This window comes from Cynocephalus volans, chromosome 7 (assembly GCF_027409185.1).
Source record: "Cynocephalus volans isolate mCynVol1 chromosome 7, mCynVol1.pri, whole genome shotgun sequence".
Lineage (NCBI taxonomy): Eukaryota > Metazoa > Chordata > Mammalia > Dermoptera > Cynocephalidae > Cynocephalus > Cynocephalus volans.
In genome coordinates this window covers 64,325,134-64,350,557 of record NC_084466.1, presented here as the reverse complement: position 1 = coordinate 64,350,557, position 25,424 = coordinate 64,325,134, and the positions used below count along the sequence as shown (strand labels likewise).

Sequence of the window (25,424 nt, the reverse complement as noted above, 5' to 3'; positions counted from 1 at the left end):
TACCCCATGCAACCTGACTAAACGCTCACTTGCAGCTTGAGCAATTTCTGTTCTTAGAGTACAGAATCAAGCTGATTAATTTTTTTTTAAGTTTGTAATTTCACATTTATTTCAATACCTTAAAGAAATTATTTTCCTTTTTTCCTCACATTTGAACATACTGCATAAAGCCATTTTAATTTCACTGTACTAGAACAATTTAAAGTTTTATATAACTTATTCAATAATATTTCTTAAATACTGAGACTAAAAAGGATGTACAAAGCTTTACATCTATTCAATGGTTCAAACAAAGATATTAAATGAAATTTTTATCAAAACAATTAATTGAACTAAGTTTGATGTTACCTCTGGTACTCCTAATTTTCGGCAGGCTTCCAAAAAGTTTTCCACATTTCTTCTGCATTTGGCCATGCTAAGTTTGGGCTATAAATGCAAATATACATAAATAACATATTATTAAAAGAGAAACCATTTTAATAACAGGTTAAATTTAAGACTTTCTAAATGGCATAAGTAACGCATGTTTACTGGAGAAAAAGTAATACATGTTAATTGGGAAAAAAAGAAAATAATACATAAGCAAATAAAACAAAAAAATTACCCAAAACACACATCTAGAGATAAAAACTGTTACTATTTTTGGGTTGTATTCTTCCAGATACTATGTGTGTGTATGCATACATATATGTATATATACATACACACACACTAGGGGGTCTTCAAAAAGTTCATGGAAAATGTATATTGTAAAAAAGCAATGCAAGCACTGCAAAATTTTTTGCACCAAAACAAACTCATACTAACTTGTTATAACATCTCTGAACAAGATCTAGTTTGAGGCACTAAGAAGGATAAGACATCAGTTTTAAAAGAGCGCCTATCAGAGCAACATGAATTCTGCTAAAATTGAAGCAAGAACAAACATCAAATTTATAGCGAGGCTTGGGTAGGAGAATGGTGAAATCACTGATGCTTTACAAAAAGTTTATGGAACAATGGCCCCAAAGAAATCAGCAGTTTACAAATTGATAACTCGTTTTAAGAAGGGACAAGATGACGTTGAAGATGAAGCCCACGTAAGTGGCAGACCATCCACAGCAATTTGCGAGGAAAGAATTAATCTTGTTCATGCCCTAAGAAAAGGACCAACAATTAATAGCAGAAACAATAGCCAACAACATAGGCATCGCAACTGGTTCAGCTAACATGATTCTAACTGGAAAATTAAAGCTGAGCAAACTTCCCACTCAGTGGGTACCAAACTGTTGCGCCCAGATCAGCTGCAGACAAGAGCAGAGCTTTCCATGGGGATTTTAAACAAGTAGAATCAAGATCCTGAAGCAATTCTTTGAAGAACTGTAACGGGAGATGAAACATGGCTTTACCAGTATGATCCTGAAGACAAAGCACAATCAAAGCCATGGCCACCAAGCGGTGGACGTGGTCCAGTCAAAGCAAAAGCAGACTGGTCAAGAGCAAAAGTCATGGCAACAGTTTTTTGGAATACTCAAGATATTTTGCTTGTTGACCTTCTGGAAGGCCAAAGAACAAAAACATATACTTATTATGAAAGTATTTTGAGAAAGTTAGCCAAAACTTTAGCAGAAAAACGCCTGAGAAAGCTTCACCAGAGTGTCCTTCTCCACCATGACAATGTTCTTGCTCATTCCTCTTATCAAACAAGGGCAATTTTGCAAGGGTTTCAATGGGAAATCACTAAGCATCCACCTTACAGTCTGATTTGGCTCTTTCTGACTTCTTTCTGTTTTCTAATCTGAAAAAATCTTTAAAGGGCACCCATTATTCTTCAGTTAATAATGTAAAAAAGACTCCATTGACATGGTTAAATTCCTAGAACCCCCCAGTTCTTTAGGGATGGACTAAATGACTGGTATCATCACTTACAAAAATGTCTTGAACTTGATAGAGCTTATGTAGAGAAATAAAGTTTATATTTTTTATTTTTATCTTTTAATTCCATTTTTCTATAAACTTTTTGAAGTCCCCTGATATGTGTGTATATACACCAATGTATGTATGTAACGTTCTCTGCATACATATGTATATGTGTGTGTGTATATATACATGCACATACATACACATACATATATACATACAGTTTTTATGGGATCATACTGTTGTGTAACCTGCTTTAGTTCATCTAAGAATGGACCATAAACATCATCTTTCTCCATCTACAGATATATTTCCATATGAAGGGTTAAATTCACCAAGCCAATTAATCTTTTTACCAAAGCCATGAATTCAATTAGAAAGAGGCAACACTGAGGTAAACATCACTAAAAACAATGGGATGGTCAGGACTTAACCAAATCTTCTCACAACTGAGTTGACCTTGGTTATAGATGACCTCCAAGTTCATCTAAGTTATCTAAGAGATGAATAACAGGTACATTTGGTTCATACATTATAATTTTTACATGGTAAGTTTTAAACACTTTCTTGCTAAGTTTTAATATTCCACTATTAGTGTCTTTGGAAAGGAAAGCAAGAAGCATGACTGATTCCAGCAGTCTAGCTGTAGGAGCATGTTTTATAGACATTCCATTTACAGAGGCACAAACCAATCATCATGAAAATCTAAATTTGCACAGCATTTCTTTATACAAGAAGAAAAAAAGGACTTCTTCCCCCCCAAAAAGAAAGGAAGCCTGTTGCCATGTGGAACAATTTAGTTTGGAGGCTAAACAAATATTCTCCATCTTGGCTAGAGAGGAAGTTGTGTCCCTCAATGTGGGCCCTACAAAGAGGTAGCAAGCACATGCCTGGGGGGTGTTGCCCACCCCCTAGCATGTCTAGGACAAAACCACCACATTCAGCCTCCTGCAAACAGAAGGAATGGACATGAGGAACGTGACAAGGGGATATGGAAGAATAGGTCCCAGACCTGGCAGAGAGGGTCATCCCAAGAGGTATTTCATCATGCTGAGACCCCAGCACTTGTCTCCCTGATCCTGTGGGCCCAATGTCATCCTCCATCTACTTGTGGCTTAGAGAGTCTGTTCTGAAACTCCAGTGATGCCCAACATCATTCAAAAGACTTAGGTCAGCCCAGAAGGAGCCAATGGAAAGTGTGTTCAAGCTACATAAAGATCTTTGGGAGGGGGGGGGACCTATTTTAAGATTATTGCCTAGCTTCAGGTGGAAAAGTACTTAAGGCAAATGTAATGCTTAAAGGTTCAACCTCACTAGTCAAAGACTAAGAATCAAAAATTACACCAATTACACTGATTGGGATGCCAATGTTTTTGCTTAACAAATTGTCAAGGACTAAAGAAATTATTTTTCTAAGAAACAGCCTCATAGCATATTGACAATGATAGTAATTCTGCTCATCACTATATTCCCTCATCTTGGCATTAAAAAAAAAGACGATATTAGTTTCATGAATGAAAAATTAGAATGTTTAATGCTGGCAATAATACCAGTAGAAATGGCACTCTCATCCATTGCTGATGGGGCAACAACTACTAAATACAACATGGCGCAGATATTATACTTGGTGCTAAAGATACAAATGTGGAACCAAAAGATATAATCCTCATGGCCACTTAGCTCTAGTATATTTGGAAATAGGAACAAGTTAAAGGAAAATATAGTATAATATAGGATAGTTCTTGGTTGTGATGTGGTTGCTATAAGGGAGCAAAACCAAACAAACAAGGAAACCCAGGCCTAAGAGGTCAAGAATGGCTTGCCCCCTGTAGACGCTGAAGTAGAGAAGAAGTGGGAGCTGGTGACTGATGCTGAAGGGCTGAAGAGAGCAGGGTATGGAGCGGACAGGGCCGCCCGTGCCAAGACTGGGTAGAGAGAAATGACTCCCACCACAGACAGAAGCAAGTTCCACGGTGACAGCGTGGCTGGGCCTGGTCAAAAAGGGCTTCAAGATACTCACTGAAGAATTTTTGGTAATTGGACATTTATAAACAGCCTGAATTTCTAAAAAGAAAAACTACAAGATAGTAATGTAGGTTAAAACATGTTACAGTTGTTAAAATGAATATTTGTGAAGAATTTCAATGACATAAGGAAACATTTAGGTTTTAATAATAAACTTTAAAAGCTACTAAATAATATATATGAGAATCTCACAACTAAAAAAACTTTAAATGTACAAATATGGGGCTGGCCAGTTAGCCCAGCTGGCTAGAGGGTAGCCTTATAACACCAAGGTCACGGGTTCAGATCCCCGTACCAGACAGCCTCCTAAATAAATATCTATGTGAGTAGTAAAGAAGACAAAATGTTAACAGTGGTTGGCTTTGGGTGGTATGATAAAGATGGTTTGTTTTTCTTCTGCTTTCCTCTATTTTCTCTTTTTTTGCTAATCAGGCATTATCTCCCATTATTTTTTCAATTTTAAAAATTATATTTAAAAAAAAAAGAAAAGGTAAAAACCAAAACATTCCTAAAGAATGTAGCCTTTTTCCTGAAGAACTAATAAAATATAAAAAGGTATATAGATACACAATTCATAGTGTCTGCTTACACCTTCGACGATAAACATAAAATGCTAATTGTACATTCAAGTTGGGAGAAGAGGAGTCTGTAGTGTCTCTGATAAACTGGGAAAAATTATTAAATGCGAATTTGGCACATGGCTCAGACCACTTCATGGCTGTTTGGACCTCATTTGTAAAAGATACTGGAAAGTTTCACATTGGATTACAGGATAGAATTTACTGTCCTACATAAGCCTGCTGGAGGCAGATTTGAAAAAGAAGACAAATAGGTCTCTTTTCCCCACTGTGTTTCTGAAGAAAAAAAAAAAAAGGTCAAACTTTTGAAAGGAAAAATATGTTCACTATTAGGAAACTGACAGTTGAAATGGGATTATTGGCTAATTTTTCCTGCTGTCAGGAGAAAAGAAAGTAGAACAAAGTAGGCTTTCCAAGGCTTTCCCGGGGTATAGGGAGTGCGGCTGCACATGAGCGTCGCCCAACACACTGATTACACAATATCTTATGAACATTGAACTTGGAGGGGAGGGGCTCTGAACTGTGCAAATCTGCTATATAAACACTAATGATAATGCAGCTTATGTATACGTGTGTATCATCTGTAATACCTCATTTCAACCTCCCCAGAACATTTCCATCACAGATAAATAACTTGCCCAAAGTCGTATGGCTTTTAGAAGTAGATCTGGAATTTTAATCCAAACCTGATATTCTTAGCATCTAAACTCTTCAGCTTCTCCTAACAGCAAATAGTGCGGGTAGAAAGTTCTCTTTCTTCTATCTGTCTAAACACTACCTGGGTTTCAAAGACAAGCTTATCTCTGATTCTTCCCCTCTCACCTGAACAGCCAGAAAAATGACTGTAGCTCTCACCTGGCTCATGACATGCTCTGTGGTATGTGGGAGGCAGATCTCACGTGAAGGTTTCACCTCCCCTACAGGCGAGGACCTGGGGGCGTTAATGGAGCCTCAGCCCTTTCGCCCTTCCCCACGGTTTCCCGTTATCTCCAAAGTGTCCTTGAGCACAGTAACTGATCAAGGAATTGTTGAATTCATGACCGGCTGACCGACCTCTGGCTTGATGGATTCTTAACGATTTCCACAGAATTCACATCTTTTCGGGGCTATCCTAAAATCCTCAATGATGAATAAGGAAAAGAGATTCCATCTAAAAGTGAAGCGACCAACCAAAAGCAGCTTTCTGAACAGACTTCTCAATGTCAATGACCCCTTGTCAGAAATAAATCTTTATGTTCCTACAGTGAGTGTGAAAGTTATCGCCTCAATCACTAACTTCTTGAAAGTGGTTTAGTTGATATTTGAAATAAAACTATTTTTCTGTCATTTAGGTATTTTTAAATATTCTCCCTTTTCACAGTAAAAATGTTGCTTCATTCAGACCCACTCCTTTGTTGCTTCTCTACTCTTCTAGCTGGCGGGCCCAACAGAAAGGAGTTGGGCATCTTGAACAACACCTTCCAGAAGAGTCTGTTTTCTGCCAAAGTCAGCTGCCTTTTATGTGGTGTTACTCACAACGGCTGGCGAGGGGACATGGATGCTTGCAACAGACCGCGGGCGGATGTGGTTGACCAGATGGCAGAGGACGACACCATCCATGAGTGCCGCCCCCAGGTCTTCATGGAGAGTGACCTTCAGTCTCATCTCGATGCTCTGTCGGGAAATCAGAAGGAAGCCAGTTGCTATCGGCGTTAATCACACTGAGGCAACTGAGGGTCAAATACAATTACGGGTATTTATGAGGCACTGACCTCATTATGAAGGATAGAGATAGGGATGCCCGGAAAACACTGGTATTATGTAAATCTTTCCAAACTTTATCGAAGTTGCTCTCTAGTAGGGAAAGAGGGGCTACCACCTGTGACTGCCAGATGAATACAGACGTCCAGCTTTCTCACTTGGTCTCGGTTTGCCAGGAGGAGGGGGTGAGGCTGGGTGGCTTCTTACTGCTGGGTGCGAGTGGAAATCCAGGCTCCCCAGTGGTGCCCACTGACACCGTGGGAGCACACACGGCTCCTCAGCTGGCGATGGGGATGAAAGTTCTGGCTCCTGACACAGCCTTCTCTGGTATCACCCCAGTGAGGGCCGAAGTCTAGCCTCCTGACTTGGCCTTTGCTGGTGTGGGTGAGGGTGGGACCAGTTTTATTTCTGTGGTGTTCAGTTGGAGTAGAGGGTCTATTCTCTGAAATCTTTCTATCTTGCTAGGCTGCCCCTTTCCTGGTGATGTGGCCAGAGAAAGCAGGTTTTTGTCAGGGCTTTGAAAATCTGTGCCATTAGAGTCTCCAGGTTTCCAGCTAGTTAAGCTCCCAGTTATATGAGATGAAAAGAAAATCCACACAGCTCACTACCATGCTGTCCTCAGGTCCGAAGGACCCTAGCCAGTCTGCCTGCTCTTTACCTTTCGGAGTATTCATATGTTTCTTTTACATAGGCGTTTCAGTTGTACTTAGTGGGAGGAATAGGGAAAAGTATGCCTATTTCCATCCTCTTGCAGAAGTAGAGACATCAGTTCTAAAACCTCAAATAAAAGTTTCTGCTTTGCAACAGAGCTCCTTTTAACTGGAGAATAACCTATGAAAGGATGATTTAATTTGGTAATTTGCAATAAATGGAAACTTAAAAAACAGTGCATATATGCATTTATGCCCATATTAGTGCATTTATGTAACAGTGTTACATAAATCTTTTTCAGAACTATCCCATCTGTAGATACCTAATTTTTTTAGATACTTTTTCAGTCTCTAATTTTATATCACTAAATTAAAATACAAATGATCAATAAGACCCATGTTTAAGATAAAATGATTAGCTTTCAGTCTTTAAGAGGCATACCTTAGCTTCTGATCCTATTTTCATATAGCTCAGAAAGCTCACCTACCAAGTTTATAGCACAAACAAATACTCTGGACAGAAGTCTGACTTTTTCTTTGCACTTGTTGAATCAATCATAGTGGCTTAAAGTGGTGGTACAAGGTTGTTTTGTGTGTGTGTGTGTGTGTGTGTGTGTGTGTGTGTGTGTGTGTGTGTGTGTGTGTGTGTTTAATTCTTTCCTCCTGACCTGCTAAACCATATATATAGCATTATACCTGCAATAACAAAAAGGTTGACCTACTTTAACTTAATTTAAATTTATTTATAGAATTTATCGCTCATTTGTAGAACTCATTGCTATCTGAAATTGCATATTTATTTATTTATTATTTGCTATCTGAAATTACATATTTAATCATTTATTTCTTATTTGCTATCTCTTCACAATAGACTGTAGGCTTCAGAACAGCAGGGGCCTTTTTGCTCTCTTCCATATCCACCACCTAGAATACCGTCTGGCACAGAGTGGCAGTCAATAAACATGTTAATGAAAAGAGAAGATTTAACATAAAATCTATCTCCTCCAAGAATCTTTCTCATACTCTTCAAAGTTCACAGCTATGGTACTTTTCTTTTAACATAAAGAATGTATGTAGCAATTCATAATGTGCAGTCTTTAGTAACTAATACCAATGTCTTCTTCCTTGGTGATTGACACTGTACTGTTATTTAACCTTCCAGATACACGTATTTATGTATGACTTTCCCAACTAGACACAGAGAGTGCCCACTAGGAACTAAGAGATACAACAAGGAATAAGACAGCCATGGTCTCTGCCATCACCACGCTTAAAATCTTTGATGGCACCCAGCACAAGACTTCGTCCTTGCTTGGAGCTCAAGTGGTGAGCCTATTAAATGATTGACTTAAAAGCTCTGACCAGTTTGAGATACAAAGTGAGGGTAACTATAAACATCTTTAAATTAAAAGAATATTACTGTTAAGTAAGTAAATGATAATGCAATATTTAAAGTATGCCTGAACTGAAATAGTGCTAGCATTTATACATGTATACTAAGTACATCTACTTGCATTATATCATATATTCCTCACAAAGCCCCATAAGGGAGATTGGAACTATTTTTTTAGTCAATGAAATGGAAACTCAGGAGTGTTAAGTGACTTACCCAATATCAAACAGTCAGTAAGTGATCTAGCTAGATTTGAAACTAGGAGTGCTTGCAATGCTTTAGAGTTTATTTTTTAAAAATATAGAATGCTGCTTCAATTCGGAAATTATTTAGTCACATAATATCTCTTGGGTACCTCACGGAGTTGTTCCACCAGCTCTTTTTCTTCTCTCATCTGCTCCATTTTCCTCCGAATTGTAAACTGTGGGTCTATAGATTCCAAATTTCTCTGAGGTCTTAGAAACACTACAATAGAAAGGGAGAAAAGCCTTAATGTACAGGTTGCCATATAGGATTATTCATATTTAAGCAAGTCTCTTTAACCCAAATAATTCATTTACAAATGACAGAAAAAAAGAAAAATCCAACTAACAGAGAAAGCTTGATTTGAATATTCTGAAGATTATACTGTAAGTTATGCTAGGTTATGCAGACTGGCAGGCTGTATTTTTTGGTGATAATGAACTACATCCAGGGAAGGGTTTGTGTCACCACTGGACCATTCTCGGCCACATCTGTACAGATGACCTGCTTCTCTCCTTTTTCCACTGCTTTCATTCTAAGTTTTAATTTACACTCACAATCCTTTCATTAAATTCAGTTCATTTATTTCATGTTTGAAGATTCCAGAATTGCTTTATGTGTTAAAAATAAGCACAGGTTAATGCTTTTGTTTGCACAAAATTTTTAATAAGCCCGGGTTAAGAACTAAGTGACGACACAAAGGTTTATCTATTTGAGTATGGAGTGGAAAAATTCTGCTTTCTATTAAGTCACTGACAGGGTACCCAAAAACTCAGCTCTCCAGAGATGAGCAGAGACTCCTTTTAAAAAGGTTGGCAAGATTAGAGGTAGCTTAAGACATCATTGTTGGCTTCAGGTCCTTATGGTCACAACCTCCAAGAAGAGTAACTAACAGCGATGCTCCCTCTGAAAGGAGTTAAGAAAACGCATGAAGGATAACATCTTTCAAAGACCAACCAAGAGAGCAAAAAATATTTTACATATGGAAGAGTGATTATAGCAAGGATATTAATTATTTATTTTTTATGCTACAAAGACCAGGACAGATTTAAACTTCAAGATTTTTCTTCCAAGAGATTTTTATCCTAGACTGTCAGCTTTCAATGCACACAAGAGGGAGCCGAGAATTGATAAGAGCCATGTTTGATTCTCCCTCTCCTGCAGACCTACAGGTTGAGGGCGAAGGGACGTCCTTCAGGAAATTTTGGACAGAGAACTCCAGTGTTAGAAATCAGCAGTACGTAGAAGACCACACAGGCATACTGCAACTGTGGAGGTTTCAATCACTATAATTTAAACATTGCTGAATAAGAAGAGTATGCAACTTTTATTCTATCCTGATAGACGTTTCCTATGGGCCACTTTAGAAACTATGCCAATGTTAGATTTTCTTAAATTAAATATGGTTTCCAAATGTAATATTTGAATAAAAAGACTTGAGTCTCTTCTGTATAATCAAATATCCTGCACTCACCCAACTACGTCATTTGAATCTCAGTGTGTACCTTTGAACACACATTATTTTTCTCACGTATTTAGTATTTTCTTTCTCAATCTCAGATATTTGAATCAGTTTTCTGATGCTCTGTGGAAGATCAGAAAGTCGACAGATCTTAAAGCCTTGCCTTACAATTGATGGAGAATGAGAATGATCTAAAATATGGAAGGCCTTCTGCCTTCCGGAACCTCAGAGAGGAATCAGCCTGTAGCCTGGGGCTTCTGCCACCGAGGGAAGTCACAGGCGAAAAGAGCCAAAGACGCGTCACAGAAGGGCTGTCACCGAGGCCCACAAAAACCAAATCCCACAGGAAGTGAGACCAATTGTTTAAAAAATAATGCCAAGGCAGCAAAGGGAGAACAGAGTGACCTGGCAGGGAGAGATGAAAAGTTGACAGAACAAAGAGAAATGAGAAAAAGTTTGACAAATTAAGAAGCATGGAAGAAATTGAAGAATGCATTAAACTTGCCTTTACACTATCTAGAGAAAAATAAAAAAAACTACCCATTTAAGCATAGCAACCAGAAGAGAAATGCATTAAAATGTAAACTCTAGAAATAATCTACACATCCTAAAGAAAATAAGTCAACCGAGTTTACCAAAAAAGTCAAGGAATGTGGAGTCAGGTAATACACACATATGCCAGCACGGGGCGCCTCAACACTGTTTAAACAAATCTAATGTTTTCTTTGGAGGTTTTATTTTCCTTTGCCTTTTTTCTGGTGGTAATCTTATCTAATACTGCATGTTTAATATTTTCAATATGTTTTTATTGGCAGACTTAATTCTGAATGTGAAACTACAAGGAAGTTAAATGAACTGTGAGCTTTTGTTTAACAGCACACAATACGAGTATCTATGCTATGTGGAATATCAGGATAATGCAATGGTGTCAGGGTTTTAATTTCCTGGCATCACCTTTCATTTTAAGTTCCTATGCGTCTTTAAAATACAACATGCATGCTTGGGTATGTGCTGTATGAATGTTAAGCAATCAAAAAATATTAAAGAAACATTTGATTTGTGGTTTTTAAAATGAACACTTCAAATGTACATAAAATTATTGGAAATCATGACTAAACTACTACTAGTTGTCTAACTGTATTAGTTACAACAGGATATATGAGAATTTAAAACAATCTGTTTAGGTTCATAATAAATCTACCAAGCACAGAAGTGTTTGCTTATTTGGCTGGGTTTATTACAACAGAAAAATTTTACTAGGGCCATTAAAATAGCTCTGATTATTACCTACAGTTTTTTTTTTTCTTTCAAGTCATATTTAAATAATAAATCCAGTGACCAGTCTGGACCAAGTCTTCAGGAAATTGATCAATGAAAAATTATTCTGATTTCCCTTAATTTCATATCACTACATTTCAAGAACTCACTTACTTCAAAGGAATAAAAGTTTAACTTGAGGCTACAACACAATATTAAGAAGTAGCCCCACTAAAAATGACTGTCACTGTTTAAGTGTAAATAAAAGAAAAAAATGGGGCAAGGGAGCAGGATGAGTGTGTGTGTGTGTGTGTGTGTGTGTGTGTGTGTGTGTGTGTAGAGACAATTTAAGATGCAGGGAAAAAATGAGTCCTGCTCAAGAGTTTAGTGACTAAATATCAAATGAATAGAATGGAAAAGAAGATTTGCTCATATACGTAATTTATTTAGTAGAAGAGACAAATTTCTAAGTATGGATCCCACAGGGTCCATTGTGATGATTAATACACTTATGCAGAATATCAAATTCATCCTTGCGAGTACAGGTCAAATTCCACTGATTTTTCCATCATCTCTAACTTTTCTTTCACTCCTCATCCTCATCCCTGAGCTGGGCATAATCTGTCTCCTGTGAACATACAAAATTCCTTATCTGTGTGTCTCTCATGACACTCATCACCTTCTGTCTTACAATATAGATATATATCTGTCCATTTATGGACCTGTAAGAGCTTATGTCTGTTTCCAATTCGTGCCCTCTACACCATCCCACAAAGTAATGAGTTGGGCAAGATGAGTTTGTTAAATGAATAAATGAAACGAGTGTTTCAAAACTCCTTCAAAGGTCGATCTACTTGGTGAGTATCTGCAAGATTAACCTGTCCTGATAGTCATCTGAATTTTTCCTCTCATGAGAAATCTCCTAAGCTTAGTTTCCAGGTCTGAATGCATTAGACTCTGAAGTAAAAGTTCCATAAAGGCAGAGACGGCATCTGTTTTTTCAGGGCTGTATCCATAATTAACATCATGCCTAGCACATAGTAGGTGCTCAATAAATATTTAAGGATGTGCATAAGAAACCATTTCTCCAGTTGTTGGGAGAACACCTCTCAGTTATGCAAAGAAAGTTCACTGCTCTAAAAATTGCCTGAAATGCACTTTATCATTTAGTTATTACATGAAATGTACTCTTTGTATGAAAATCATCAGTCTATATTACTAATTTTTATTAACTAGATTTAACTCAAAAAGAGAAAATTCTTCTTTGTGGAAATGAGGTTTTGAAATTTGGCTCTCAACTTCTACTTGGAAGTTAGGAACCTGGATTGGGCGTGATGTTTAAGATATACAAATTCGAGGGCAGCAGGGTTGGTGGCTTTGAAAGAATATCATGAGCTTTAAATACAAGCTACTGAGAATTAGAAATCTGATTAGCTCATTCATTCATTCCCTCCTGGTGCACCCAAATGAATTAGACATATTCTCTGCCCTTGAAATGCTCAAATTTCCTCTCTGTGGTCTTGGGCAATTTGCTTAACCCAGTGGCTTTCAACCCCACATAAACATCACATCATATTCCATAAAAAGCAGTAAAAAAAAAAAAAAAAAAAAAAAAAATTAACAGTGCTTGGACTCAATGGTACACCAAATAAATTAGCATCTCTGAGTGGGGCCTGAGCAATTCTAATACAGGAGTACTTCAAAAAGTTCGTAAAATAGAATTAAAAGATAATACAAATATTTCCATGAACTTTTTGAAGACCCTCATATAAAGCCAGTGTTGAAAACCACTGAAAAACCTTTCTCATCCTGGCTTCCTCATTTTTGTAATGGGAAAAATAATACCTTTTGTGTAAGATTATTGTAAAAAATTAAGGAAAATGTCTGTAAACTGGCCCAAGATGAGCACGTCCATTCATTCAGTCTCTGATAATTTAAAGACCAATTTTAAATAAGTACCAAGCAGCACCCACTAATTCATTGTTAATGAAAAGGCAAAAAGATTCAAAAGAAGATAGAAAGGGTTAACTTCAAAGTGAAGAGGAAAAGACAAGACTCAGAGTGGTAAGATGGCACAAGAGGAAGGCAAAGAGCAGAAGTTCAGCTTTCTGGTTAAGAACAAACTGCGGTAAACTGCCTCGTCCAGTTCCCAGGGTAGGCAGAGCTACAGACAAACTTGCGCAGCCCCCTCCATCTATCTAAGGGGCAGAGCTTTGGGTATGGGGGAATTCAGACTCCAAGGACCTTCTAGCCAGTTTGCCATTTCGAAAAAATCTCTTGGAAAAATAAGTTTCAGAGAAAATAAGAAATTTAAAATGAGATAGATTTGTAATAGAATATTAGAAAGAATTTAAATAAAAGAGGAATGTACATAAAGAAGAGAGTGAGCAAGTATAAAAAATGCCCAACTTTACCAAAGATAAATAAATAAGTAAATATTTTTTAAAATATAAAGCAAGACACAGTGAGCAAGGTATAAAATATGCCAAATTTACCAAAGATAGATAGATAAATAGATAAATAAAAGGGAGGTGACATTATGTTAGTTTGAGTTGGTAATAAGATGCCATCTGTTTACAAAGGTTGAGATTGCTACAGATATTGGATACTGGAGAAATATGAGGAAACAAAACTGTGTGGTAATCAGCTTTGAAATGATAAGAGAGGCCACTGAATGGGATCTTCTACTTAAGAGGAATGAGTAAGAACAACATAAAAAGCAGGCTGGTATCCCTCTTACATTGGCTCACATACTTGTGGACATATACTTCAGCTTCTTTAATTTAAAAATGTATTAGAGGGCTGGCCAGTTAGCTCAGTTGGTTAGAGCGCAGCCTTGTAAAACCAAGGTCAAGGGTTCAGTTCCCCCATGTTGGCCAGTCTCCCTCCCCCGCCAAAAAAGTATTAGAAAATATATTCAAATCAGAAGGCAAACTTTAGCACAAAGAAAATGAAGATATACATAAAAGATCAGATATGAGAGGCTGCATGAATATTTGTAAAGAATATTTCTGCACAGAAAATGATCTGTTGCCCAGGGCATGTTAGAGACAAATTGCAAACAGAGAAAAATGACAACCACCAAACATCTGACGTGACTGACCAAGCCACATGAATACTGAAAACAATCCCTTTATTATTACTGTGATACAGCACAATAGCTACACATGAATCTCTGGAATTTTCACTCATAGAAAAAAATAACAAATTTTTATTTTTAGAAAGATTTTCACGATGATATTTTTCTATGGAAATCTTAGGATTTTCAATAAAAAGAAGGCAGCCTGGCTTAGTAACTTGTACAGTGTCCTCAGCAAGCATCCATGGAATGAATGCAGACATGATGAAGAGGAGATGGCTCAAGAGTTAGTTAGGAGCCCTGGGCATGGCCACCTTCGCCCCTACCTGGTAGGTGACCCAGGCTGCTCACCTCACCTATCTGGTTTTAGTTGGTTCATCTATAAGGACAGAAGTTCTACTGCTATATAAGATGTCTAATTCTTTCCCAGCTTAAAAAAGAAAAAAAAAGTTCCTGGTTTCAGATATCATTCCTAAGGAAATACCAGATCACACATAAATCTTTCATTCTAGGCTTTATATCCCTTAAACAACATCAGACCCATAAATAGCCATGCTCTCTGAAAAACAAAAATGCCTCCCCTCCTTTTTTTTTATTTGTATTTTTAAGTAAAGGAACAGTCTATTAAAAAAGTTTCTACTCAGCCCTCTCAACTTCCAGAATTTAAAACAGGATGATACAAAGAGGGCCTTTTGTTTTACGATTGTTGTTTTTTTGTCACACTTATTTTCAGTTAAAAAATTTAGAAGTCTATGAAATATTAAAATTCCTTTTTATAACTAACCTGCCAAAGTATACATTATCTTTTTACATAAAGAAATTGTAAAAGTAGTTTTGGTTGACTTTTACCCAGAAATCGCAGCAGGTATTTTAAATACATATTTTCATAAGTAAAATATTTAAAATCTGAACTAGAATTAGACTAGAATAGAGATTTACATACATGTGTTATATAGATCTAAATAACTATATTTATTTTATTTTCATCTTTTAGGTTATTTAAGATATTTAATGGCACAAAATTAAAAGATATACATATTAATCCTAGCTGGGAGTCCTCAATTTTTTATTTACACATTTGATTCTCAGGCCAAGTTACTATTCATGAATATTACATAGATAAACTCACACTCAAGAAGGTATCAAAAGTCAAAATTACAAATAATTTGAAGAAAAAAGGAGACAAATCGTTTCTCTTCATTTTAAGAAATTTCTCAATGTTAACATTATTTTCAGTGCAACACTCTAGGGTCAGCCATGGTACATTTTAATTACCTTAAAAATCTCATATGGTAAGCAAAGATAATAAACGATCAAACTCTAAAAGCATTTAGTTCAGATGCAGGAGCAAGCAGAAATAATCCAAGTGTGCAAACCTCAAATCTTTGTAAACAAGCAAACAAACCAAAAAACACAAGCAGAAAAGGTAGAGAAGAAAGTTATCATATTGCAAAGCCCTCCCAAAATTCAGAATATTCAAGACAAACTGTAGTTTGACAAACTGCTAGAGAACAATCCACATGCACTTATCTGGACTTCACTTTCCAGGCCTACTTATTATTTCTTGTATCAAGGCATGCAGGCGAATATACTACTCATCTTCAGCCTCACAGAAATGAATATTCAGTATATTCGTTGGCTTATTAAAGAGGACATTGAAGAATAGGTACAAAGCCACCTACCATTGTCACTGTCTCCTTCAGATGGAACACTGTAGCTAGAGCTGTCCCATGTTTGTGCCTGTGTAAGTTTGTTGAAGGAGATAGGAGGAAGAATGAGGGCTGGGTCTGCAGGAGAGTGAGAGAGCCAGTCCACGTGTGGTTGCACAAGGACCAGGAAAAACCAAAGGGACAGGAGCATTTCACAAATGGCATAAGGTTTGCATGGACATGAAGTGGATTTCATTTATATGGGATTTAATTTCAAATGTACAATATAGGAGAAGAATGAAAGATGGCGCATGGAATAAAAAGAATGATAAAAACTGAGTGTTAGTACTCATCAATCATACACTTTGCATGCAGTTAAAATTGTTCATTGTAACAGTTCTGCAAGTCCACAGACTTAGAGCCCTAATGAATTGTCTCAGCAGAAAGAAAGAGTACCCATAGGTTTTGTAGATAACAGGTAAAAGACCTACCAGATACTTTTCGCAAAGATTTCTAAATAACTAACAATCTTAGCAAATATGATTCATGCAGAAAATTTGGTCATATAGGACAAAGCTTAATATATGTAAATATATCTATTATTTAGAAATAAAACTATTACAGAGTCATTGTTTACCATTAGTGAAATTTTTCCCAAGGCAATGTAAAGTTTCTTTTTAAAGACATCAGTAAGTCTACAAGCATGCTTTATTGATAGCTGAATCTAGTCAACTCTTTCTTTAATCCTTCAAAACAATGCTATTTTTAATATTGCTCGGGGGGGGGGAAGCATAATTTTGAACACTTGTAGAGTTTATTTAACAACAAACCCAATTAACCAATAGATGTCAATCAGTTTCAAGAACTTCTGAGTGGGTCATTTATAAATTGGTAACATCTCTTATTTTTGCACTAAGTATCCATATAGTAATTTCATATTTAGGAAATATCTATATAGATTTTATTCAATCATAAGACAGAGCCAGTAAAATAAATGGACATGGTTCCAGGAATAGAATATTTGGGTATGTGCAGTTGTCTTTCTTCGGGAGGAAAATGCAGAAGAGAAAAAGTTTCTTTGGAAGAAAACTGTCAGCCTACTTTAAGTATCTAAGTTCTTATTCCAACTTGCTCATTTAAGCAGTTTGTTTTTACTTACAACACAGAAATCACATAAATCCACATACTTTGTCTTTAAGCATTACAAAGCTACTCAATCAAAAATGGTTTCTATCTTTTTAAATTATATGATCTCCAATTAAGATTGCTGTATATATTATTTTCCAGAAAATATGAGAAGTACATACTGTAATATTTAGAAATTACTAAATAAAACTTAAAAACTCCAATACATAATGCTTGTTTTATAAAGTTCTGATACGCCATTTGATGTTCTTGAAAATAAATCAACATTATTTATAGCAACCAAGCTCCACAGTGCTTTCCACAACTAGAACAATTTCCACACTGGTTAGTCAGTCTTACAGAATGGTTGGAAGCTTAGGGAGGAAATTATCTTTGTTTTCTGCTATTTAAAATCAATACTCCATTTATTTTTTATGACTACAAAGAATCTGAAATAGTTTAACAGTACCAGAACAAAGTAAACCCTAACTTTGATAAAGGTGAGTTTGGACTCCATAAAACGAATAAAAAAGTCACTAAAGCAATTTTACGACTACATTGCAGAGTTGCATATTCAAAACAATATTGTTCTTTGCAGATCCATTCAACTTTTGATTTTTTCAATTATGAAATCTTTTTAAATTGTACAAAACTGCCTGTAAGGATTAGGAGAAAGACTGTAGCCTAATGTGATATCCTCAGTGTGGAGATGGAAGTCTCCTAGTTACTCACTGAAGGCATTGATGAGGTGTCCCAGACTCACCTCCATACCCCCAGGACAAAGCAGAGACCATGACAGTGGAAACCCAGCTAAGGGCCCCCAAGCCAGATCTGGGCACATATGCTTAGTTCCGTATATGAGGAGGCCAGCCATGTGAGTCTTATTTCACGTACAATTTTGCTGTCCAAAAAAATCCACTAACTCTTGTCAAGATCAAGCATTTTCTCAAATGGCTTTTTTCTTATGGACCATTTAAGCTTTGGAGAAACCATTATACCTGGCCACATGTTACCCATCAGTCAAGTTGCTCCAAGAATGAAAAACATTTCCTTTATTAAGGAATCATCTTCCCTCCACCCCCATGTGTTACTTTCTCCAAAATATACACATGTATAATTTCTACTATTGTCAAAATGCTTTATTGGAAACTCAAGAGCATCTGAGTTCTTTACCAGCTTTTGCTTAAAAGTGTCTGAGTCCTTTATTAGCACTTGCTTAAAAGTATTACTGAGTGTATGCTAGATACCAAAGAACCAAAAATATTAAAACAAAGAAGGACCTAAAAGACGAACAATAGGAACAGAACTTTAAATAAATGGAAAAATCAAATGAACCAAGTTTTTCTATAGAGTCCTTCTTTTTAATATCAATAATTATTTTTCACATTGCTATAATTTACTTTTGTGAATATACTAATTACAAATTAAAATAAAGTAATATAAGCAGAATGCTTTCCCAAAAGACTTTTTAAAAAATTACTCCTGACCACTCATGCAAGACTTCACATGATCACCCTGTTATAAGTATATACATAGAACCTACCAGGCTCAGGACCAAATGAGGGATGTCTCAGAAAGGAATCACCCTCCCAGAGGCTCCTATTTTATCTTCCTGGGGTAAAAAATTCAATAAAATATTTCTTCCCCACTTACATGCTCCTATTGCCTTTTTTTCTTTCCTCTGATTCAAAAAAAGGTAAAATACCCATTACTGATACGATGAATTTAACAGCTGATTCACTGAAACAATGCTCCAAACTCTGGTCTCCCCAAGCTGCAGCAAGGTTTTCAGTACCACACTCAGCCAGTGAGCAAACCGGCCATCCCTATATAGGATCCGAACCCGTGACCCTGGTGTTATCAGCACCACACTCTCCCGAGTGAGCCACGGGCCGGCCCCTGCAGCAAGGTTTTGATGCCAGGATTCCAACTCGAAATTGACAAGGCTGTGCACACTAAAATGTATACACTTAAGTAGCCAAAGGGAAATCACTGAGTTATTTAGTGTGAGACTGGTCTGAGATTTTTAACTTACCCGATCGAGGCTTCAAGCCAAATGGAGCTGTGCTGTTTGTGGTAGGAGAGTCTGCAGGGGAGATCTGTTGGGTTAGAAGGAAAGGAAATTAGAAAAATCTGAAGTGGAATTATGTATGCTTCTCTATGTTCAAAGATTATAATAAAACCACTCCCTTTTTGCATTTGCTATTGTGTGATGATGTCCTGGCTAAAAAAAATACGATACCAGATGCATCTTCTCTTTGCAAATGTTTTATTTATTTATTTATTTTTATTTTTTTTATTTTTGTCTTTTTCGTGACCGGCACTCAGCCAGTGAGTGCACCGGCCATTCCTATATAGGATCCGAACCCACGGCGGGAGCGTCGCCGCGCTGCTAGAGCAGCACGCTACCGAGTGCGCCACGGGCTCGGCCCCCTTTGCAAATGTTTTAAATGGCATAATCAACAGAATGTTGTTTGGGAGTGACCCATTCACTTTTTTACTTGCTCACTATAAAAATATTTTATAATCATGTAAAACTGGCAATCCTTTTCTCCTCCAGCATAGTTGTGTACGAGTGTACACACACACACACACACACACACACACACACACACCCCTACATCCAAAAGAGGACACATCTGATTAAGACTTGCATGACACAATGAGATGAGAAAACAGAAAACACTGAGCAGATGTCTCTTCTTCAGAAAAACCACACACTGAATCATTTACAGATAAGATAACATCCTAAATGTTGCCTATTTGAGCAATTTTTATTCTGTTTTCTATAAAGATGTTCCTATATTTGGTTTTCAAAAATGTCTTATAAAAATTAATCTTTAATTATGTAGAGGGCCAGATAAGGCTATGACAGTTAATGAAAGTGAGATGGATTCCCCCAGAGACTCTTAATTAACTCATTAATCACAACAGTTTTAGATTACATATTTCTGTAAAAGATACTCCAATGCAGGCTTCATAAAATACCTTAGCTTCCATTAATCTTCAGGAAACTTACCTCATTTGGAGAATACTGGCTCCCATTACTCTGTAATGTTAGATCATTTTGCACCTTAAAGAAGAAAAAAATGCACAGTATGTTCCATTAGACTGTCAACCTGTTGAGGCGAGAACCGCATCTTCATTACTCCCATCGTACCCTGGTCCTCAGGCACACGATGAATACACGCTGAATCAATTAGTTAGTGTGTTAAGTAGCTAAGCAGATCATAGTTCTCTAAAATCATACAGCTGTATTCATACAAAAATATATCTAAAGTATCACACAAACTAAGATAAGGAATTTCCCAGGGCAAAGAGGTCACTCCAGTGTCTGTGGACATCAGCTTATCCTGTTAGGTGACCAATGTGCCTGCTGGCTCCCACCCCATTTTAACAATGGGTTTTTAGAAACAGTCCAAGGCAGTAATTCCGAAATACAGAGAATCACACTGGGAGCTTTTACTAAGTACACTTGCCTGGAACCTCCAATTACTTGGGTAAATCTCTTGTCAGTTCAACATCAGTAGACTTTGATAACCACTGGTTAAGAGAAAACTTTAGGAAATTTTTCTATGGTAAAGTGTGTGGGATTTATAACTGGCTGTGGAGGAAAGTCAAGATGACATCCTGGTTTCCAGCAGGAATGATCGGGGGGGGGGGGGGGGGGGGGGATGTGGGCTAACTGAATACCACTGAGAATGCGGAGCTCTTCAAGAGGAAGCCGATTGCCTCAGTTTAGCCATGGAGAGAAGGAGAAGCTCGTGGGGCATGAAGATGACATCTGAACACTGGGAGGCGGGGAGGGACTAGGGACATGAGCTGTAGGTGCGGAAGTCATTATCATGTATGGAGTGCCTGCGTCCGTAAGGGTGGCCAGATGCTCCAGGGAGGCAGTACGGAAGGTGAGGAACAGTGGCTGAGGGCAGAATCCTAGAAAACCAGCATGAAAGGGACACAGAGACAAGGGCCCACAGGAGGCACACTCTAACTTCTCCAACTTATTTCACCCAGATCTTCCGCAGCCGCCCCCCCCCTTTTTTTTTGACAGCTGGCTATTTCGAAGATCCGAACCCTTGACCTTGCTGTAATAACACTGCTCTAACCACCCGAGCTAATCAGCCAGCCCTTCAGATCTGCCTTCTTTATATGGTAATCAAGAACTCCACTGATCCATCCTAATAAAAAATTGGGTGGTAGCTAATATAAAAATCTTCATATATTCCACTAGATTAGTGCAAATTTAAGATGCCTGTTCCTATTCGTTGTTTAGGAGTGCTATCAAAAAATATTCCCAACTTTGACACAAATCCAACAGAAAAAAAAAATTTAGAAAAAAATGTCATTAAGGCCCCTATCCAATTAAATGGCTTCATTAGAACTACTAATTTCAGGTTTGATTCTTTATACAAACAACTTCTTCTAATTTTTCCTGTCATCTCCCCAGTACCCTCCCCTATTCGATGTTACTAATGTAGGAGCATGCGATTTGCAGTTCTTCCTGAACGGATGCTAGTGATACCCAGACTTGATGTAGACAGTCATCTAAAGACTGTCTGAAGTCACATATTGCGATGTGCTCCCAACAGCAGACTGCTTCACAATCCTGGCCTCGCCTGTCTGCCCGGTTCACATCCTGGGCTGAGCCTGCCAGGGCCGCGCTGCGCCTGCCAGGGCCGCGCTGCTTTGCACTACATTCTCCTGGATGCGGGTCCAAATCCAAAACAGCCAAAACATCCAAGTTTACGACCCTCTCCTTAAACTCTCTATCCCTTCCCCAGTCTCCTAGAAAACCTCAAACAGATTCAGGATGGTTGACCACCTTGTACTCTTCTCTAAATTTTTTTAATGTCTAAATCTTTCCTCCACAATGTTTAAAACTACTTACAGGTGAGGGCAACCTCCCATCCTTCATATTCCAGTCCTCCGCCATCAAAAATAAGGCTAGGGCCGGCCCCGTGGCGCACTCGGGAGAGTGCAGCGCTTGGGAGTGCAGCGGCGCTCCCGCTGCGGGTTCGGATCCTATATAGGGATGGCCGGTGCACTCACTGGCTGAGCGCGGTTCGGGCGACACCAAGCCAAGGGTTGCGATCCCCTTACCGGTCACAAAAAGACAATAAATAAATAAATAAATAAAATAAGGCTAAATTGAGCACAGGTACTCAACAAATACTAGGTAATTGACACGAGACTGTGCTGAGATATTGCTTTCTTCCTGAATGAGATGGAAGAGAGAATATGAAAATAACCAGGTCATACATAAATGAGGATCACACTTAAGTCCTTCATAAGCATTATCACTGGCCTCTTGAATCCTTTACTTCCTTTTCTTTTCCTTCTCCTCATGACTTCCTTTTTCCACCTGGGCCAGCTATTCCCCTCTCCTGTTTTAAAATCATGGAGACATCACTGTCAGGGACAGAGAACTGCCCTAGAGAAGAAAAACAAGGAGTAAGAATTCCTTATACCAAATATGACGCCGCGTTCAACCAAAACAAACAAAAAAACCTCCAAAAACCTTACACTATGCAAACATTAAAATAACACAAAACATTGTAAGTTGGAGAGGCAGTAGAGGTATCTTCGTTTCTAGAGGTTTTGTGTCTTCATGGTACTCCCGAAATCACGGACACAGGAATATTCTTTTTAAAAACTCAAATAGAGTGAAGGTTCAAGGACATTCTAAGCAGCATGCTTAAATAAAGGTGTCAAGGTAGGTTAGACTCAGTACATCCTGCATGTGCAGAATATTAATACAATCTACCCAACTAGAGCAGAAAATTGGAGAAAGTGAGCAGTGACTGACTTGAGTCCCTCACTATGCCCTGGGCTGAGCTGCAGCTCAGCACCTACTGCTTCAATCGCTGGTTGGCTGCCAGGGTGGCTGAACTGACTGCACAATTGATACGTTACTTGGAAGTCAAATTTCCCACTGTAGGAGGACACTAGGATTTTCTGCATAATACAATGATAGAAAGCATGGTTAAATTCAGGAAAATCACTAGGATTTTCTGCATAATACAATGATAGAAAGCATGGTTAAATTCAGGAAAATCCCATGAAGCTTTATGAGCACAAGGAAAAGTGTCAGATGAGTTTCAATTTAGACAGCATAAGGAAGGGCATTTAAAAGAAAATAATATATTTTTTACCTATATGATGGAATGTTTTCAGCTATCAGTTAAAACCCAGAGGTTTCTACATCAAATGAGCAGGACACTGAAATTCTGCTACGAAAGCCCACTCCTTATCACCTAATTTCCTATTTCTTTCCCTTTCTTTTCTCTCCCTTCCGCAAACCCTCACTAACTACCCACTGTGTACTCTGTACTGTGTCAGGTCCTCTTCAAGAGAAAATGTGAAGTGTTTGTGCTCTGCAATGGAGAAAGACAAACAACGGGGCAAATAAAGAGGAGATCAATAAATAGAATAAAATCCACCCTGAAAATCTAGAATTCACTGCAAAGATATAGCTCGCCTTTGCTGATGAAAAAATGAGAGGATGTTCTACATTAGAACAGTCCTGGACTAATATTAAGGGAATATGACATTTTAAACATTCCTTCCTAAACTACCAAAATGCTTAATATCAGTAGCAATTCTTCATAACCATTGGAACTGGCTATTAAATCACTGTATCAACAAAAAATACCCAACATATTGCTATTGGATTAAAAGATGGGATGAAAACTAGACCTAGCCAAAACTGTGAAGTGAGCTCAGTATACATTTAGTATATACACATCCCTGTTTCTTCCATACACCATCCACATTCCTGGAAGCACTGCTCACATACACATAAATATTATAAGAAGCACATGGTCTGGCATGTAGAAAGGCCTCCTTTTAAAAAAAAAAAAAAAGCAAGGAACACATGCATTTTAATAGGAGACAAAATTATTGTAATGACCATCCGATTATACAGCAGAGATGAGTGGAGATTTCTTTTTTCTAGAAGTTTTGTGTCTTCCTGATACTCCTAAAATCATGCACACAGGTGGCAATCTATTTTATTAGAGTCAAAATTGGGTCTGCAAAAAGATACTAAGATGTTGTTGAAGTATCTCTTCACAGACTGCTTTTTATTGCAAGGGAAAAACAATAAAAAAAAAGAAAGGAAGAAAAAGAAAACAATAATTACACAGTGGAGAAATGGGGTTACACCCCAACTGGGTGAACACATTAACATCACCATTGAGGGACAGAAGAACACACTATGCCCCTAAATGTGATACGCTGACAAAGACACAACATCACCTAGTAGTATTGCAAATAAGAATGCGGAACCTCAACCTAATCATGAGAAAACATCAGACAAACATAAAATGAGAGGCATTCCATTAGAAAAGGGGAGGCCTTTGTTCAAAATTTCAAGGTCATAAAAATCAAAGAAAGGTTGTAGAAATGTTCCAGATTAAAGGAGGCTGGAGATACCTGACAACTAAATGCAATACCTGCCAGTAAACTGAATCCTACAGTGGAAGGAAAAGAAATGTTCTAAAGAGCATCATTAGATCAACTGATGAATTTGGAGCATGGATGGTAGATCAGATGGAAATATGTTATCCATGAAAATTTATGAAGTTGATAACTGAAATGTGGTAGAAAACACACACTGGAATGTTTAGGGGTAAAAGACGATGATGTATGAAGCTTACCCTCAAATATTTCAGAAAAAGAACTATGTGTGTGTGGAAGAAGAAAAAGAGAGAGAAAGAGGACAAATAATATAGCAAATGTGGTAAAATGTTAATAATTGGCAAATATGAACTTAAGATTGTAATTTCTCGCAACCTTTGGTAGAGACTTGTAATTGTTTTTATAGTCTTTTATAAGTTTAAAATTATGTCCAAATAAGAAGCTAAAAAAAAAAAAGTGAGTCTGCACAGAACCCAAATCAATCATGGTGAAACGGGGCCAGGGAGATCTGCAAATACAGGGCCTCCTGATGTTCCAATATTGAGAAATTCAATGGTGCCTCCACCCAGGGAAGAAACGGAGCAGTGCTTCTGTCTAAAGACCACACTGCCACCACCAACAACACAGAAGCAGAACAACAGCTAACTCAGGTGCCCTGTGTTGTGCCCTTTCTTGAATCATCTCATTAGATCTTTACAATAGGTACTATTTTGATCCCAATTTACAGAAAATGAAAGTCAAGTTTAGAGAGGTTAATTACCTTGCCCATAGTTAGCAAGTCTTTGAGATGGGATTGATACCTAACATAATTCCAAATAGCTGCGCTTAAAAATAAAACCATACTCTGGGAATGTGGCTTTTCCTTTTATAGTTCTTTGTTCATTACTTCTTTAACACAGAGACTT

At 37.6% G+C, this 25,424-nt stretch overlaps 1 protein-coding gene across 2 annotated transcripts in view; it reads right to left on the bottom strand.

Annotated features, from left to right (window-relative positions):
* Positions 1-25,424, bottom strand: part of LRCH1 (leucine rich repeats and calponin homology domain containing 1) — a 186,492-nt gene that overhangs the window by 18,675 nt on the left and 142,393 nt on the right. For both annotated transcript variants that reach the window (XM_063101723.1, XM_063101724.1), the window contains exons 14-18: positions 20,120-20,173; positions 19,136-19,199; positions 8,641-8,750; positions 6,018-6,155; positions 349-426 (exon numbers count right to left, since the gene is read on the bottom strand). In XM_063101723.1, the coding sequence (XP_062957793.1) occupies positions 349-426; positions 6,018-6,155; positions 8,641-8,750; positions 19,136-19,199; positions 20,120-20,173 (444 nt within the window). The remainder of the gene's footprint in view (positions 1-348; positions 427-6,017; positions 6,156-8,640; positions 8,751-19,135; positions 19,200-20,119; positions 20,174-25,424) is intronic.